Source organism: Oncorhynchus tshawytscha, linkage group LG06 (assembly GCF_018296145.1).
Source record: "Oncorhynchus tshawytscha isolate Ot180627B linkage group LG06, Otsh_v2.0, whole genome shotgun sequence".
Lineage (NCBI taxonomy): Eukaryota > Metazoa > Chordata > Actinopteri > Salmoniformes > Salmonidae > Oncorhynchus > Oncorhynchus tshawytscha.
In genome coordinates this window covers 60,316,011-60,334,024 of record NC_056434.1, presented here as the reverse complement: position 1 = coordinate 60,334,024, position 18,014 = coordinate 60,316,011, and the positions used below count along the sequence as shown (strand labels likewise).

Below are 18,014 nucleotides of genomic sequence, written 5' to 3'. Positions count from 1 at the left end.
TGATGGACCGGTAACGAAATGAAATATGAGTAAGATTCGGTGCTGCCATCTACTGCTGTGGCTGAGCAACTGCAATTAAACACTATAACGTTTAACACAAAGTTTCTGATCGACTTTCATCTCCAGTCGACGGTCAACATGAGTAACATGGATATTATTTAAAATACAATAATATTACAGATATTGTCGAAAATATCCCTAAAAAGATGCAGCGGCGACGACGAGGGCGTTGCGTTCTCATGGCTAGTGACGCAAAGTTCCCGCCAGTGTGAACGCGGACTGAGCTGTGCGCTGCAGGAGAGAGAGAAAGAGAAAGAGAAAGAGGGAAAAGTTATTGAGGAATAACTATTGATATTCTCTGTCGTTTATTTTATCGGCCTTCCAAAAAAATATTTACTGGTAAATAATGCCTTCGTCTCACGATTGGATAAACAAGCCATTGGGCGTTGTCGAAGCGATGTTTGGTAAGAAGACAAATGCGTGGAAGAGGTGCTGCTAGCGAGACCATGCTGGTTCAGGAACTTAGCTAGCTAGCCACAGTTAGCTAGCTAGTTACGAGTTTGAAAACAGCTGATTTTCCAGAACAACAAACTGATGAGACTGGAATAACTTACTAATGTTAGCTAACATGGGACTGCTTTAAAAGTGTGGCATGTGTTTTCGGAGGTCATTCATATTTAGTTGAATTTCTATTCTGTGTTATAATAGGTGGTTGTTTCTTATGATTGGTCAATACACATGTTTACGTCTCCCGTTTGTGGCGCTGTGACTTTCTGCTGATCAGCATGTATAATGCGGATGTGGTTTATCTGTCGCTTCTGTTGTCCTGCAGCCCAGAGCAACTCTAACCCAGAATGGGAAGCAAAAGTGTTGGAATACTTCAAAGGGCAGCTGAAGGAAAAGGAATCTCATAGCTGGGTATGGACATTGTTAAAATGTCTCTGAAGAATGCTATTTATTCTCATTTGACTAACATTGGTCACTGTGAACTAGCAGCACACTAAACACTTAAATGAATATAGAATCCAGCACACCCTTCCTTTGTACATATTTTTGTATGTTTTCATTTCAGGTTCCTTCGCTAAATGATGTGCCCTTGCACTACTTGAAGCCCAACAGCCTTGTGAAATTCCGTTGTTTGGTCCAAGACATGTTTGATCCAGAGTTCTACATGGGAGTGTATGAGACTGTGGACCCCTCAACCAAGGCCAATGTAAGGCCTTAATCTCTTCTATTCCTTTGCTTCAGTAGCTGCAGAATGCACTATATTACACAGACACCTGCTGTCAGTGTTATCTGTAGACATTTGCCTGAATGGGAATCTGCTAATGAGAGACTGAGAAATTCTAGGATGTTCTAGGTGCATTTCACCTAGCCCTGTGAAAACAACCCGTTTTAGTTTTGTAGATAGTTCATAGTCTATGTACTTGTTGAAAGTGCAGTCAATTTACTGTAATTGGTGGAACTATATGGTAAGTAGGAAAATGTTTTTCCAATCTTGTTCTGTTCCTCCAGTCATTAGTTGTTGTCTGTCTGACATTCTCAGGTGTTGAGATGTGGGAAGTACAAAGATGTCACAGAATGTGGGGTAAGCTCATCTCTCTAACATTGTCCAAGTTCAGCAGCAGCCATAGTTTGAAAGATGTGTAGCTAATGTATTAGACCTTTGCATGGCAGTCAGGGCAGGTCATTTTTACACAGAGCATGCAAGTGGTGTCAACAATGTAGATTTTAGTTTAAACCCAGTAGTGGTAGTGTTTTAAGATTCAAATTCACATGACTGCTCTTGATTACCTGTGTTCTTCAGGTGGATTTGAACTCCAGAAACACTGTGACTGCAGAGAGACAGACCTTCTATTGTGTCCCTATTCCAGGAGAGAGCCCTTGGGCTAAAGAGATATCCTTTCTTTCTGCTGTGATATACAGTGCCTTTGGAAAGTATTCAGACCCCTTGACTTTTACCACATTTTGTTACGTTACAGCATTATTCTAAAATGGATTGAAACATTTGTAAAAATCCCCAGCAATCTACACACACTAACTCATAATTACAAAGCAAAAAAAACACGTTTTTAGACATTTTTGCAAATTAATAAAAAATTAAGAAACAGAAATATCCCATTTACATCAGTATTCATACACTTTGCTATGAGACTCGAAATTGAGCTCAGGTGCATCCTGTTTCCATTGATCATCCTTGAGATGTTCTACAACTTGATTGGTGTCCACCTGTGGTAAATTCAATTGATTGGACTTGATTTGGAAGGCACACACGTGTCTATATAAGTTCCCACTGTTGTTAGTGCATGTCAGGGCAAAAACCAAGCCATGATGTCGAAGGAATTGTCCGTAGAGCTCAGACAGGATTGTGTCGATGCACAGATCTGAAGAAGGGTACAAAACAAAAATGTCTGCGCCATTGAAGGTCCCCAATGACACAGTGGCCTCCATCATTCTTAAATGGAAGAATTTGAGACACCAAGACTCTTCCAAGAGCTGGCCTCCTGAGCAAACTGATCAATCAGGGGAGACGGGACATGTTCAGGGAGGTGACCAAGAACCTGAATGTCACTCTGATAGAGCTCCAGAGTTCCTCTGTGGAGATGGGAGGACCTTACAGAAGGACAACCATCTCTGCAGCACTTCACCAATCAGGCCTTTATGGTGGAGTGGCCAGTCTCAGTAAAAGGAACATGACAGTCCGCTTGGTGTTTGCTAAAAAGGCACCCGAAGGACTCTCAGACCATGAAAAACAAGATTCTCTGGTCTGATGAAACCAAGATTGCGCTCTTTGGCCTGAATGGCAAGCGTCACGTCTGGAGGAAACCTGGCATCATCCCTATGGTGAATCATGGTGGTGGCAGCATCATGCTGTGGGGATGTTTTTCAGCAGCTGGGACTGGGAGCCTAGTCCGGATCGAGGGAAAGATGTACAGAGAGATCCTTGATGAAACCCTGTTCCAGATCACTCAGGACCTCAGACTGGGGTGAAGCTTTACCTTCCAACAGGACAATGACCCTAAGCACACAGCTAAGACAACAGACAACTTATTAGTGGCTTCGGGACAAGTTTCTGATTGTCCTTAAGTGGCCAAGCAGAGCCCGGACTTGGAACCTGATCAATCATCTCTAGAGAGACCTGAAAATAGCTGTGCAGCGACGCTCCCCATCCAACCTGACAGAGCTAGAGAGGATCTGCAGAGAAGAATTGGAGAAACTCCCCAAATACAGGTGTGCCAAGCCTGCAGTGTCGTACCCAAGAAGACTCAAGGCTGTAATTGCTGTAATCGCAAAGGTGCTTCAACAAAGTACTGAGTAAAGGGTCTGAATACTTAAGTAAATGTGATATTTCAGTTTTTATTTTTAATACATTTGCAAAAATGCCACAACCTATTTTTGCTTTGTCATTATGGGGTATTGTGTATAGATTGTTCTCTCTCCCCCCCCCCGCTCAATCAATCAATTTTAGAAAAAGACTACCTAACAAAATGTGAATACTTTCTGAATAATACACTGTATATTCAACAAATCATTTTAATTTGGCTGTCTGCCAAAAGAGGGGCTTATCCCCCTCTGACTTTTTGGTCCAAATTTGGCTTTGAGTCTATGAATATGATTATGCAGTATGCTCTGTTATTATCCATGTTTGTTGAAATGAGTCAGAATTTTGCTCACTATTTGTGTAGGTGCAGTGGTTTGCCTAAATGGCTGTCTCAAGCTATGGAGTTGTTCTTAACTCTGCCACACAGCTATGGCTGTTCTAGTCAGGCAAGAGTTGTCCCATCCACCTCCTATGTCCCAAGCAGACAGAAGCGCAGTTACGAAGAGGACGACGACGACATGGACACACAACCCCAGAAGCAGAGAGAACCACACACAGGTGGGTACACACCCCTTACGAACTGCTTTACTTGGATGCATGTTTGAGACGTGTTCGTTAGGGCACACTGTAGCAAAACATTTTAAATAAAACCCGACATGCATTCAGATAGTACCTCCCCGGTTTGGACTGTTTTTTTTTTCTTTATTTTCATGCCTAGTGGGCATGACCCTGGCTGGTTATGACCCTGGCTGATTCAGCCAGGTTGAAGACTCAGTTTCAGCAGCACTACAGTGGTTCCTCATTTTTAAAGTTGCGTCATTCCACAGTATAGTATGCTGTGTTATGCTTCGGTGAGTCAGTCCTTTGCCATTAATGCTCATTTGAAACACCAGAGGGCATCTTTGAGCACGTCTGCTCCATCTAGTCTTTTTTTATCCTTTTATTAACGAAAATGGTGAACAAATACTGTATGCTTTCCATTGGATATACAGTATATACATGACCTATTATACAGTAGTTTTGTTGGTCGGGCTTTGATTTAACTTTCGTCGGGGCATATGAGGTCTGATTGAGTTAGAAATGCCAAGTGTTCGTCTTGTCAGGTGAACTGTTGTGTCCTCGTCTTTTGGTCTGATCATTTCATTCAAGCGTTTTAGTTATAAAAAATAAGTAACGTAGGGAGCCTTGAATAATTAAACAACAAATTAACTGCATGTTGGCTGATAATTGCAGTCATGAATGCATATGACTGTTTATAATCTTTCCTGTACTATTGTTGTATTTGTTGTGTTCCAAATGGTCTGACTTTTTTCAGTAGTACAGTAGTATTCAGTAGTATTTCCTTCTCTGCTGCCAATTGCCAGGTATCTCAATTCTTATTAGCTAATGCCCATCACGTGGTCGGGTCTTTCTCGCAGACATTGCAGCTTCGAAGCAGGCTACAAGTGAAGACCGACTGATGCAACAGAGCGCGTAATGTAACAAAATGTGGGAAAATTCAAGTGGTCTGAATACTTTTCAAAGTGCATTCAGAAAGTATTCAGACCCTGTGACTTTTTCCACATTTTGTTACAGCCTTGTTCTAAAATTGATTTAATCATCAATCTACACACTACCCCAAAATGGAAAATCAAAAACGTGTTTTTAGATGTTTCTGCAAATTTTATAAAAGTTTTCATACCCTTTACTTAGTACTTTGTTGATGCCCCTTTGGCAGCGATTACATCCTTGAGTCTTCTTGGGTATGACGCTACAAGCTTGGCACACCTGTATTTGGGGAGTTTCACACAATACCCCATAATGACAAAGCGAAAACATGTTTATAGAAATCTTTGCAATTTTTTTAAATAACAGAAACCTTATTTACACAAGTATTCAGGCCCTTTGCTGCGAGTCGAAATTGAGCTCAGGTGCATCCTGTTCCCATTGATCATCCTTGAAATGTTTCTACAACTTGATTGCAGTTGACAGTGCATTTATTTCAGAGCAAAAACCAAGCCATGAGGTCGAAGGAGTTGTCCGTGGAGCTCCGAGACAGGATTGCGTCGAGGCACAGATTTGGGGAAGGGTACCAAAAAATGTCTGCAGCATTGAAGGTCCCCAAGAACACAAGGGCCTCCATCATTCTTAAATGGAGGAAGTTTGGAACCGTCAATGGTCTTCCTGGAGCTGGCCGCCCGGCCAAACTGAGAAATTGGGGGAGAAGGGCCTTGGTCAGGGAGGTGACCAAGAACCAAGTGGTCACTCTGACAGAGCTCCAGAGTTCCTCTGTGGAGATGGTTGAACTTCTGAGAGGTTCTCCCATCTCTGCAGCACTCCATCCAGGCCTTTATGGTAGATGGCCAGACGGAAGCCACTCTTCAGTAAAAGGCACATGACAGCCCGCTTGGAGTTTGCCAAAAGGCATTTAAACGACTCTGACCATGAGAAAGAAGATTCTCTGGTCTGATGAAACCAAGATTGAACTCTTTGGCCTGAATGCCAAGCGTCACGTCTTGAGGAAACCTGCACCATCCCTACGGTGTGAAGCATGGGGGTGGCAGCATTAAGCTGTGGGGTTGTTTTTCAGCGGCAGTGACTGAAAGGCTAGTCAGGATCAAGACATAGATGAACGGTATAAAGTACAGAGAGATCCTTGATGAAAACCTGGTCTAGAGCGCTCAGGTCCTCAGACTGGGGTGACGGTTCAACTTCCAAAAAGGAAAACGACCCTAAGCTCACAGCCAAGACAACGCAGGAGTTGCTTCGGGAAAAGTGTCAATCTCCTTGATTGGCCCAGTCTGAGCCTGGACTTGAACCCGATCCAACATCTCTGGCAAACCTGAAAATAGCTGTGCAGCAACTCGGCCCATCCAACCTGACAGAGCTTGAGAGGATCTGCATAGAAGAATGGGAGAAACACCCCAAATACAGGTGTGCCAAGCTTGTAGTGTCATACCCAAGAAGACTTGATGCTGTAATCGCAGCCAAACGTGCTTCAACAAAGTACTGAGTAAAGGGTCTGAATACTTATGTAAATGTGATATTTCAGTTTTTATATTTTTAATTAAAAAAAAGTTTTTCTTTGTCCTCGTGGTATTGTGTGTAGATGAATACATTTTAGACTAAGACTGTAACGTAACACCCGGCCTGCAGTTGAGGCATCGCCAGCTGTGAACTCTGCTGCATGCTCTTAATTATTGCCTGGTATTCATTGACCTTATTTAACCACTTCTCCCCTAACCCGGATGACGCTGGGCCAAATTGTGCCCGTTTATATCAACATACTCGACGCTCCCGTTCAACTCTAAATTGTTTTTGTGTGCGCACCAAATAGGTAACTTGAAGTAACAAGTTAATTAAATAATTGAAAGGAAAATGTGATTTATTTATTAGCCTAGTGGTTATTAGTATTTTCGGGCATATCGTGTGAATTAGGCCTCATGTAAAATCCTTGTCAAAAGCTTGAGATACTGTTGCGTATAAGTCGAGATTATTTATGGGTTGATCATATAAAAAATGTTAAACTCCAAAGGAATTGTCTGTCTATGGCGCAAGAACCACTGACTCGCTACCTTTTTTCTATAATTAATACACCTACTGGGAACTCTTAACTGTTTGGACAGCATATGAGGTCTCCTAAATACAGTGCCTTGCGAAAGTATTCAGCCCCCTTGAACTTTGCGACCTTTTGCCACATTTCAGGCTTCAAACATAAAGATATAAAACTGTATTTTTTTGTGAAGAATCAACAACAAGTGGGACACAATCATGAAGTGGAACGACATTTATTGGATATTTCAAACTTTTTTAACAAATCAAAAACTGAAAAATTGGGCGTGCAAAATTATTCAGCCCCTTTACTTTCAGTGCAGCAAACTCTCTCCAGAAGTTCAGTGAGGATCTCTGAATGATCCAATGTTGACCTAAATGACTAATGATGATAAATACAATCCACCTGTGTGTAATCAAGTCTCCGTATAAATGCACCTGCACTGTGATAGTCTCAGAGGTCTGTTAAAAGCGCAGAGAGCATCATGAAGAACAAGGAACACACCAGGCAGGTCCGAGATACTGTTGTGAAGAAGTTTAAAGCCGGATTTGGATACAAAAAGTATCCAATATGTCTTATTCCTGTAGATATGGATGGTTTCTAAAGCCAGGCGCATTTAAGTTAGGCTATTGATTTATAGACCTAATTAATTTGTTTACGCTCTCCTCAATTCGCTATTGTGCACAAAGTAACATATAGGGAAAGGCTTCAATTCAATTGCCCTGAAGATGGTTTCAGAACTGTGGACTATTTTTCCGCGTAGGTTCTGACTGAGTCACTCATTTGTGTCTTTCGTTCAAAATAAGATACTATAAAGAATGGTTAAAGACACATTATTTCTGATAATCTTCAGCATTCCCCGTCTCTCTCACTACAGCTCATTTTGTTTGAATTATTATGGGGGTTATAATAAATTGACATTTTTAGGGGTTGATGCATTTTTGTGAGGGGAAAATCAGGTCTGTGCTATTGTGTTAGAAATGTAGAACCATAGAGGACTTCAGCCTTGAATTCATTTCAAGTTGGCCCTTTTTGGCACTTTAAAATAGGTCAGTCGGTGATCTGTATCCTAAACTGTAGCCCAAATTGGGGGATTTTTCTCACCTAGCCGAGCTATTAGACTAACCCTTTGTAAATTAATGGAGGTGGGAATTTTTCTGTCCGAGTCTCTCTCCTCTTGCGCTTGAGTCCTGCATCGGGCAAAAAAAAATCAGCTGGCGGGTGGTACCAGAGTTGAGAGGGAACTTGGGTAAATACAATGGCGCAATTACACTTGACATGTGGATTCAGATAAAAAATATATAGTTTAAATATGAGTGGGTGCTCGTGGAGAGGGTGCTATTTACCATGGAGTGGGACAGTTCCCAGCTCAGAACTGCAGATAAAATAAGCGTTTGCCAGCTTTTGTGAGAAAAAAAACGTATGAATCTTGTTGAGTTCCTCGATTGCGTCGGAGGCCACACTCACCTCGGAAGCAAGCAAACAGCCGACTCTTCACTAGATCACTATATGGTTCCTAGGGATAAAGCATCCCCTACAGATGGATTTTGTGGTGTCAGAGAGAAGCCAGCCTGCGACCACGCACGTTGGATGACGTCTTTTTCCTGCACAGCAATTTGAAGAAATCAAGAGTGATGAAAGTTGAGTTTTTAGTAGCTTTCGCTGTATTAGAAGGCTCTTTTCAAAGCGATTTGAATTGTCAATGTGCAGCATTGTGGAAGACAATATATATCGAGGCGTTGTTTCTGTTCAGCCAAGTGTTGAATAGACATGCAGACAAATGAATTGATGCAGGAGAAGCGGAATAATAATCACATAAAGCATTTAAGGCTAAATCAATTTGTTATTTTGTTGCGTAATGGATTGACTCTCGGAAATCCATAAGTCAGCTTTTTTCCTCTTGAGTATAATCATTCATTCAGAAGGTTAAACCCACAGGTCTGAGGTCGGCAGTCAATTAAATTAGATTACCGGGTTTATTTTTCATTAGGTTAAAATAATCCATGCCCCCTCGCAATGTTATAAAGTGTAAAAGTTATTGGGCGGAGTTAGAAAGTTGTCTGTCCGAAGAATTACAATGGAAATGTGGTGTTTAATCTGTCTTGTCAGCGTACTTCAAGACGTGGTATATGAAGGTGCGTGCAGTGAGATTACCCGATGGGTTGGAGGATACTTTTCTTGTCAATCATCTTGAGAGAGAAAAAATGTATACTTAAGTGGAAATCAACCGATATTCCATTAACACGACGGAAAGGTCAAAGGCTTTATTATCTAAATGTTGAAAGTGTGTGGGCCACGGAGAGGAACAAAATGGTGCCGTTTGAGGCCATGTGGTGGAGAGTCATGCTGAAGATGGGGGGGAGCATGTGGAGCTGAGCGGGTGTGATGTCGTTGATCATTGTGTGATGTTTTTGTCATGTAAAAAAAAAAATCGGGAAAATTACAGCTCCCAAACACGAATCTGATTTTGAATAGGATTTATTTGATTTCTTTCGTTTACATTCTTCATTTGTAACCATAATGTCACAAATAATTGAAGATTAACTTTAAAAATAAAAAAAATTAAGAAGTTTTATTAGACTATAAGAAAATGTCTTATTTTGATCCAGGGCCACAAATGAGTGAGTTAGTGGGCCCCAAAAATAGCCTACTAAATAGGCCAAGCCTAAACAAATACATTCAATTGTCTAAATAAACAAGTAAATTTTAATAAATAAAACTAATGAAATTGCTCAGCTCTTGAAAATATGGGCAACCTTTTTCCGTCCGTATCCTCGCAGGACTCCTTCAGTTTCTTCTTCACATCAGCAAAGGAGGACTCCTCCATATTTCAGAAACTCTCTTCATCAAGAGGGGCTATCGGTATTTCCACACTGTGGTAAATGAAGCCAGTTTGTAATCTTCAATTTTCTTTCTGTGTTTTTCGATGGAGAGAAACCAAAAGCACAATCGGTGTTCTAACTCCCCCTTGTGATCGTGTGGCGCAATGGTGGAATGATGTAATTTACCACTATCTGCCATAGTGTCGCGGCATGAACGCAACTTTTTAATTGAGAAACCACTATACCAACCGTTCTCTCTTCTATTTACAGAGCCCCATGGCAACGGGGACTCCAAGCGGCAGGAGACCGAAGCCCCCTCCAGCCAGACAACTACCCCCTCAGACTGTTCCTCCCATCTGGACCTCAACTTTCCCCTGCCGGGGGAGAGGGGCCCAGCCTGTCTAGTGAAGGTAAAACAAACCAAATCATCCTGGGTGATTTTCAGGCCCAGCCTGTCCAGTGGTTGATTTATATTATATTTTGCCTGGGTTCTGTAACTAGCCTATTTGTGTGTCAGAATAGTCAAGTGATTCCAAAGATACCATTTGACTCGGACTCACCAGGTGCTCTGTTGACAGGTCTATGAGGGGTTGGACAGCTTCAAACTGAACGACACACTGGAGATCTACGGGATTCTCTCCGTCAACCCAGTCCTGACTGTGCTGGGCGAAGAAAAGTAAGGCGCTTGAGTTTGTTTTTAAATTAGTTTTATTTTCTAAATAATTTAAAATATATATAAATGTATCCCCCTTTTTCTCCCCAATTTCATGGTATCTATAGTAGTTACTATCTTGTCTCATCGCTACAACTCCCGTGCGGGCTCGGGAGAGACAAAGGTCGAGAGCCATGCGTCCTCCGAAACACAACCCAACCAAGCCGCACTGCTTCTTAACACAGCGCGCATCCAACCCGGAAGCCAGCCGCACCAATATGTCGGAGGAAACACCATGCACCTAGCGACCTGGTCAGCGTGCGCTGCGCCCGGCCAGCCACAGGAGTCGCTAGTGTGCGATGAGACAAGGATATCCCTACCTGCCAAACCGGGTTAGGGAGGGTTTAGCCTGGGCTCGAACCCAGAGTCTCTTGTGGCACAGCGATGCAGTGCGCCACCCTGGAGGCCCCTTGTTTTAGTTGTGTTTTGTGCATCCGTATTGCTCACAGCATTGTGTATCCACACAGAGACCCCTCGTTGTTGCTGCTAAACCCCACCGAGAGTATGGAGACTCCAGAGGAACAGAGAGCTCATGACCCCCCTGCTTCCCTGGTGCCCCGTCTCCACATGCTGTACGCCCGCCCCCTGCAACACAACAACCCTCTTCTGCCCTCTGCTCCCACAGAGGACCAAAGCGCCTGTAAGACTGGGACACATCACAATATACATTTACTTGTCTTCACTGAGGGGCGGTGCATTTCTCCCACTGACATCAATTAATGATTTATGCAACAAACAAAAAAATGAATTTGGACCTGCTTTAAAAACAACAAAAATCTAATTATAGGGTTCCTTAACTGTTATGTGGAGTGTCTGTTTTAAACTTTTGTGTCTCCCCTTCTCAGTTGTATCCTCTTTCCTGGTTGAGATGGCATCGGTGAGGGCAGAGCTGCTCGCTTACCTCACCCACGTTCTTCTGGGAGACGGACTGGCTGCCGAGTACCTCTTACTGCACCTCATCTCTGACGTGTGCGTGTGCCCTCCATACACAAAGGGATGGTTTCCCAAAACCCAGCGTGAGCTTACTCCTGGCCTAAAACAATTTAGTGGACGTTCTCCATTTGAGAATGATTTTTTAACCCAGGACGAGGCTTAATCTGGGTCCGGTGAAACCGTGCCAGAGATATACGATGTCTATTTTCATTTCTCTATTTATGACTCTTATCTGTAGTGCATAGTAAGTACCACCGCTACTCTTTATTGTAACAAACTCCTCAAGGTGGTTCCTGATAGTGATGGTATGGGTCTCTGTATTCACAGGTATACCAGGCGGGATGTCCTGCCTTTGGGCAAATTCACCCTGAATCTGAGTGGCTGCCCGCTCAACTCCTACACAGAGCGACTCTATCAGATCGTCCAACAGCTGGTGCCTTGTGTGAGTTAATATTCTTTATCGTGGCCCGCGTTAAATCAACTGGTTTGACTGTTTGAGATTTTGAATTGAGATGTCGCAGCAGGTTTTGGGTGCCACTAGTAATTGAGATTAAAATTTGAGTAGAACAGTAACTCCAGACAGAAGTATGGCAGTACAGTTTCTTCATTTGTCATGACTAAATGAATTTATCCTTCCACGTAAGAATAGAGTAGAATAGAGTGGCAATAGTGAAAGAAGGTACACTTTGTAGATCTCTAGGATGACAATTAGGGATCCATGGGCTTGAGGGTTGTTCCAAATCTGAGGGGAGTGGCTTTGGAGTTTGACAGTTTGAATGTATACATATCCCAGAGAGAAATTTGCTTGCAAACATACACTACTGTTCAAAAGTTTGGGGGTCACGTAGAAATGTCCTTGTTTATGAAAGAGAACCCCCATTTTAAAATAACATCACATTGATCAGAAATAGAGTGTAGACATTGTTAATGTTGTAAATGCCTATTGTAGCTGGAAACGGCTGATTTAAATGTTTTTATTTATTTATACAGTGCCTTGCGAAAGTATTCGGCCCCCTTGAGCTTTGCGACCTTTTGCCACATTTCAGGCTTCTTTTTTTGTGAAGAATCAACAACAAGTGGGACACAATCATGAAGTGGAACGACATTTATTGGATATTTCAAACTTTTTTAACAAATCAAAAACTGAAAAATTGGGCGTGCAAAATTATTCAGCCCCTTTACTTTCAGTGCAGCAAACTCTCTCCAGAAGTTCAGTGAGGATCTCTGAATGATCCAATGTTGACCTAAATGACTAATGATGATAAATACAATCCACCTGTGTGTAATCAAGTCTCCGTATAAATGCACCTGCACTGTGATAGTGTCAGAGGTCCGTTAAAAGCGCAGAGAGCATCATGAAGAACAAGGAACACACCAGGCAGGTCCGAGATACTGTTGTGAAGAAGTTTAAAGCCGGATTTGGATACAAAAAGATTTCCCAAGCTTTAAACATCCCAAGGAGCACTGTGCAAGCGATAATATTGAAATGGAAGGAGTATCAGACCACTGCAAATCTACCAAGACCTGGCCGTCCCTCTAAACTTTCAGCTCATACAAGGAGAAGACTGATCAGAGATGCAGCCAAGAGGCCCATGATCACTCTGGATGAACTGCAGAGATCTACAGCTGAGGTGGGAGACTCTGTCCATAGGACAACAATCAGTCATATATTGCACAAATCTGGCCTTTATGGAAGAGTGGCAAGAAGAAAGACATTTCTTAAAGATATCCATAAAAAGTGTTGTTTAAAGTTTGCCACAAGCCACCTGGGAGACACACCAAACATGTGGAAGAATGTGCTCTGGTCAGATGAAACCAAAATTGAACTTTTTGGCAACAATGCAAAACGTTATGTTTGGCGTAAAAGCAACACAGCTCATCACCCTGAACACACCATCCCCACTGTCAAACATGGTGGTGGCAGCATCATGGTTTGGGCCTGCTTTTCTTCAGCAGGGACAGGGAAGATGGTTAAAATTGATGGGAAGATGGATGGAGCCAAATACAGGACCATTCTGAAGAAAGAAGAAAGAAAGAGAACCTGATGGAGTCTGCAAAAGACCTGAGACTGGGACGGAGATTTGTCTTCCAACAAGACAATGATCCAAAACATAAAGCAAAATCTACAATGGAATGGTTCAAAAATAAACATATCCAGGTGTTAGAATGGCCAAGTCAAAGTCCAGACCTGAATCCAATCGAGAATCTGTGGAAAGAACTGAAAACTGCTGTTCACAAATGCTCTCCGTCCGACCTCACTGGGCTCGAGCTGTTTTGCAAGGAGGAATGGGAAAAAATTTCAGTCTCTCGATGTGCAAAACTGATAGAGACATACCCCAAGCGACTTACAGCTGTAATCGCAGCAAAAGGTGGCGCTACAAAGTATTAACTTAAGGGGGGCTGAATAATTTTGCGCGCCCAATTTTTCAGTTTTTGATTTGTTAAAAAAAGTTTGAAATATCCAATAAATGTCGTTCCACTTCATGATTGTGTCCCACTTGTTGTTGATTCCTCACAGAAAAATACAGTTTTATATCTTTGTTTGAAGCCTGAAATGTGGCAAAAGGTCGCAAAGTTCAAGGGGGCCGAATACTTTCGCAAGGCACTGTATCTACATAGGCGTAGAGAGGCCCATTATCAGCAACCATCACTCCTGTGTTCCAATGGCACGTTGTGTAAGCTAATCCAAGTTTATCATTACAAAAGGCTAATTGATCATTAGAAAACCCTTTTGCAATTATGTTAGCACAGCTGAAAACTGTTGTTCTGATTAAAGAAGCAATAAAACTGGCCTTTAAACTAGTTGAGTATCTGGAGCATCATAATTTGTGTATTTTGATTACAGGCTCAAAATGGCCAGAAACAAAGACATTTCTTCTGAAACTCGTCAGTCTATTCTTGTTCTGAGAAATGGAGGCTATTCCATGTGAGAAATTGCCAAGAAACTGAAGATCTCATACAATGCTGTGTACTACTCACTTCACAGAACAGCACAAATGGGCTCTAACCAGACCAGCTTCATTAAATAGTACCTGTAAAACACCAGTCTCAAGACCAATGATGGTCTAGGGCAAGGCCCATTTAGTTCCAGTGAAGGAAAGTCTTAACGCTAAAGCGTACAATGACATTCTAGGCGATTCCGTGCTTCCAACTTTCTGGCAACAGTTTGGGGAAGGCCCTTTCCTATTTCAGCATGACAATGCCCCCGTGCACAAAGCGAGGTCCATACAGAAGTGGTTTGTTGAGATAGGTGTGGAAAAACTTGACTGGCCTGCACACAGCCTTGACTTCAACTCCATTGAACACCTTTGGGATGAATTGGACCGCCGACTGCGAGCCAGGCCTAATTGCTCAACATCTGTGCCCGACTTCACTAATGCTCTTGTGGCTGAATGGAAGCAAGTCCCCGCGGCAATGTTCCAACATCTAGTGTAAAGCCTCCCCAGAAGAGTGGAGGCTGTTATAGCAGTAAAGAGGAGACCAACTCCATATTAATCCCTGTGATCTTTGGAATGATGTTTGACAAACAGATGTCCACATACTTTTGGTCATGTAGTGTACATTGCATGAATATAACCTATCGCACAACATGCATTACAAGACTTGAACCGGCAGACAGTTTATCGATGTACGTTAAAGTAACTTTGGTTACTGTTTTTCTTCTCCCCGGTAGTCATACCGTCTCAGTATGAGCCTCCACACAATGAACAGCATGCGTCTGGTGCCTAAGAAGGACTATGTGGCCAACCGGCTGGTGAGTGGAGCCTTGCAGCTGGCCAGGAACACCTCCCTCTTCCTTGATGAGACGCAGCTGGAGCAGGGTCAACTGGACAGCTCAGGTAAGAGGAGGGGGCACTGTGAACTACTGGCCGCCACTAGGGCAAGAAACTGAGGCCCTGCCCAGAAACAACTTTTAAGCTCGGACACTTGTGTAGATCTGAGAGGATTTGATAGGTGTTCATAATGTGGCGATTGCTCCACCTTGCCTTCTGATATGCTAGGTGGAATTTTCCACATTGCTTGTACCTGTCGTATCCTCTCAGATCTCCACAAGTGGGGATAGTTGGCAGGGACAAGGGGTTGTTTCTGGGCAGCGCGAAATAACTACGGCGACTGGGAGCACATGTATCGGGCGCAGCATGTATCGGGAGTGCCTCTACCTGTCGTATGCGAAGTCCGGGGTATATTCATGAATTCATTTGGTTTACCAATTGCGGTAGTGCAATGTCATGTAAATCCGTTGGAAATAGCTTTGTGCCGTGGCGAGATGTCCATAGATATCCATGTGTGCTGTAGGTGTGCGGAACATCACAGCCCTGGGGAACCTGATCTCTTGGCAGAAGGTTGATTATGACTTCAGCTACCACCAGATGGAATTCCCCTGCAATATTAACGTGCTCGTCACATCAGAGGGCCGATCGCTGCTGCCGGTGAGTACAAAAAAGAGGGTCTGAGGAGGCAAGGCCCACACACCAGAGGGCGTAAGAGGGGCGTGTGTGTGTGTGTGTCCGCGTGCGTGCAGAGGTTAGGTTTCAGCCAGGATGTCAGGAGACTGACACATGCCATGGGGTTGTTTCCAACCAGCGCCATCATGCTGCCCCCTTCTCGCTGCCCATTGGTTTCCCCCTAGCAGCGCCGTGGTCTGGCTTTAGAACTTGGCCTCACTGTGTTGCAAACGGCCAAAGGAATGCGCTGTGTGCTATTTCTGTGTGTTTGGTGGAATGGAGTTGCTATGGCTGCAGCTGTGCCACCGGGACAATCCTGGCCAGAGGCGTCGGGATTGGGCCGTCTATCAGGCCACGCCACAGTGAAGGGCAGGGTGAATGTGTCATAAACAACTGTGGGAGCAGATGGTCACAAGTTCATCTTCTTTGTCGATGATGAGTCCCGTGTTGCGAATGTGAAATTAGCTGCTGAAGTTCTATATACACACACCCAACTCGGGTTTAAGTGAACCAGTGCTCACCAGCACCAGAGGTTTGAAATCAAGCCCTCGACTTGAGGCCTTCCCGCAAATACCTCGTCAACATATTTGTCACACTCCCATTGACTGGATGGTCTGAATCTTTTTTCGGGCCGTTACAGGAAATAACCCCCCTTGTGTGATGGGTTTATCATAGAATCTCTGCTCCCATTCCACAGTCAGACTGCCAGGTGCCCCTACAGCCCCAAGTGACCCCACCCAACATGGAGGAGTATCTCACTACCATCCACATGGCACAGTTCACGTCACAGATTAACAAGTTCCGTGTGTACCTGAGTCTGGCCCGTACCCTCGACTACAGCATCTCTGATGAGGTCACCAAGGTGAATGCTACTTTTGATTTTTCAGATTTCCAACCTTTGTTATGAACCCAGCTTCTATGCTGAATGCATATTGAATAGTTAAGCTCAGTCAAGGTGTTTTGTTTTATGTCGTGGTAAGGTATCATGTTTACAAGACCTGTGGTTACTCTGACCACTCCCTCTTTTCTATAGAAATGAGCCTACTTTGTTTTATTTTTGTTAAATCTTATTCAGTTGCCTTGTTACTGTTTTCCACAGGCAGTTGAGGATGACTTTGTTGACATGCGCAAAGATGACCCCCAGAGCGTCACCGCAGAGGACCTGCATAGGATGCTTGTCGTCGCAAGGTACGTGGGAAGTTATTCAGCCATGCTTGTCCTGACTTCTTAATTCAGCATAACATGCTCCTCAAGTTAAGAAATCATTTTCTGTAGGTAAATCGGCATAACGTTTGTCCCCAGGTTGCTCTCCTTAAGTTTGGGACAGACCACCCTTTCCCGAGATGGATGGATGAGAGCCAAGCACATAGACATGCTTCGCAGGAGCAGGACCGAACAACAGAAGAGTCTCAATGGCAACGAGCCTTAATCACAAATACCCCATCCGGTGTGGATATAAAAAATAAAAAACATGTTATGTGGAACAAACATTTTTCATTTTGATACCAGAAGAGCAATTTCTTTTTTGAAAAGTTCAACTTAATAAAACTTATGTACAAAAGTTTTTGTTCTTTTTGCGTAGCACTGGGATTGTATTTAGCTTTTTTTGCTTCAGTGTTGGGAGATCAGGTTAAGCTTTTTATCAGTTGTCATATTTGCAATTTCTTGATAAGAACATTTTAAAATCCTGGCAAAAGAAATGACAGGACTAATTGTTACTGTGGGATGTTTTCAGTGCTTTGTATGTTACTGCCTTGAACTCCATTGAAGTACTGTTTACGTTTGGGATTCAATCCAGGTAAATTTGAACTAACGCAGAATATGCTAAGCCAATGTTGACTTTCCTCCCCTTATTCTAGACCAAATGTTGTAGGTTTTAGATGAACATGTTGGATCTGGTACTGAAAGTATATGTAAATAGGGCATTTTGAGATCATATTTTATTCTCCCCATCTTATGCCTGAAAGTTCTCAGGAGTCAATACATTGATCATGATTTGCCGAATGACCTTCCCCAAAATGTAATTCTTGCTTTATGGGATCAGTTTGTGAATGATTGTTTGACTCATTAAAATATGGATAGCTTGCCATTTGTTATTTTGGGCTAATTATTTTTAGGGACACTCTGGAATGCATATATCCATTTTACAGTACCAGTCAAAAGTTTGGGCACACCTATGGTACTTGAGGGATTTCTTTTTTTTTTTTTACTATGCTACAGTGTAGAGATCAAAACAACACATGCAATT

General features: G+C 43.0%; 1 protein-coding gene across 1 annotated transcript; it reads left to right on the top strand.

Annotated features, from left to right (window-relative positions):
• The first annotated feature begins 97 nt into the window (after positions 1 to 97).
• On the top strand, positions 98 to 17,855 carry LOC112252800 (minichromosome maintenance complex binding protein). Its single transcript, XM_024424413.2, has 16 exons — positions 98 to 464; positions 833 to 918; positions 1,073 to 1,213; positions 1,547 to 1,588; positions 1,808 to 1,897; positions 3,748 to 3,880; positions 9,947 to 10,086; positions 10,255 to 10,352; positions 10,856 to 11,028; positions 11,234 to 11,357; positions 11,649 to 11,763; positions 14,995 to 15,160; positions 15,618 to 15,751; positions 16,464 to 16,628; positions 16,866 to 16,954; positions 17,069 to 17,855. Exons 1-16 carry the CDS (start codon positions 407 to 409, stop codon positions 17,193 to 17,195), a joined length of 1,881 nt encoding a protein of 626 aa, XP_024280181.1. The 5' UTR covers positions 98 to 406; the 3' UTR covers positions 17,196 to 17,855.
• Positions 17,856 to 18,014: the final 159 nt, after the last annotated feature.

What these genes read in the sequence shown, in the direction of transcription:
- LOC112252800 (XM_024424413.2), top strand. Translation starts at nt 407, where the DNA reads ATGCCTTCGTCTCACGATTGGATAAACAAGCCATTGGGCGTTGTCGAA. An exon ending in GCCCAGCCTGTCTAGTGAAG is followed by an intron (nt 10,087 to 10,254) that starts GTAAAACAAACC and finishes CTCTGTTGACAG; the next exon opens with GTCTATGAGGGGTTGGACAG. An exon ending in TCCAACAGCTGGTGCCTTGT is followed by an intron (nt 11,764 to 14,994) that starts GTGAGTTAATAT and finishes TCTCCCCGGTAG; the next exon opens with TCATACCGTCTCAGTATGAG.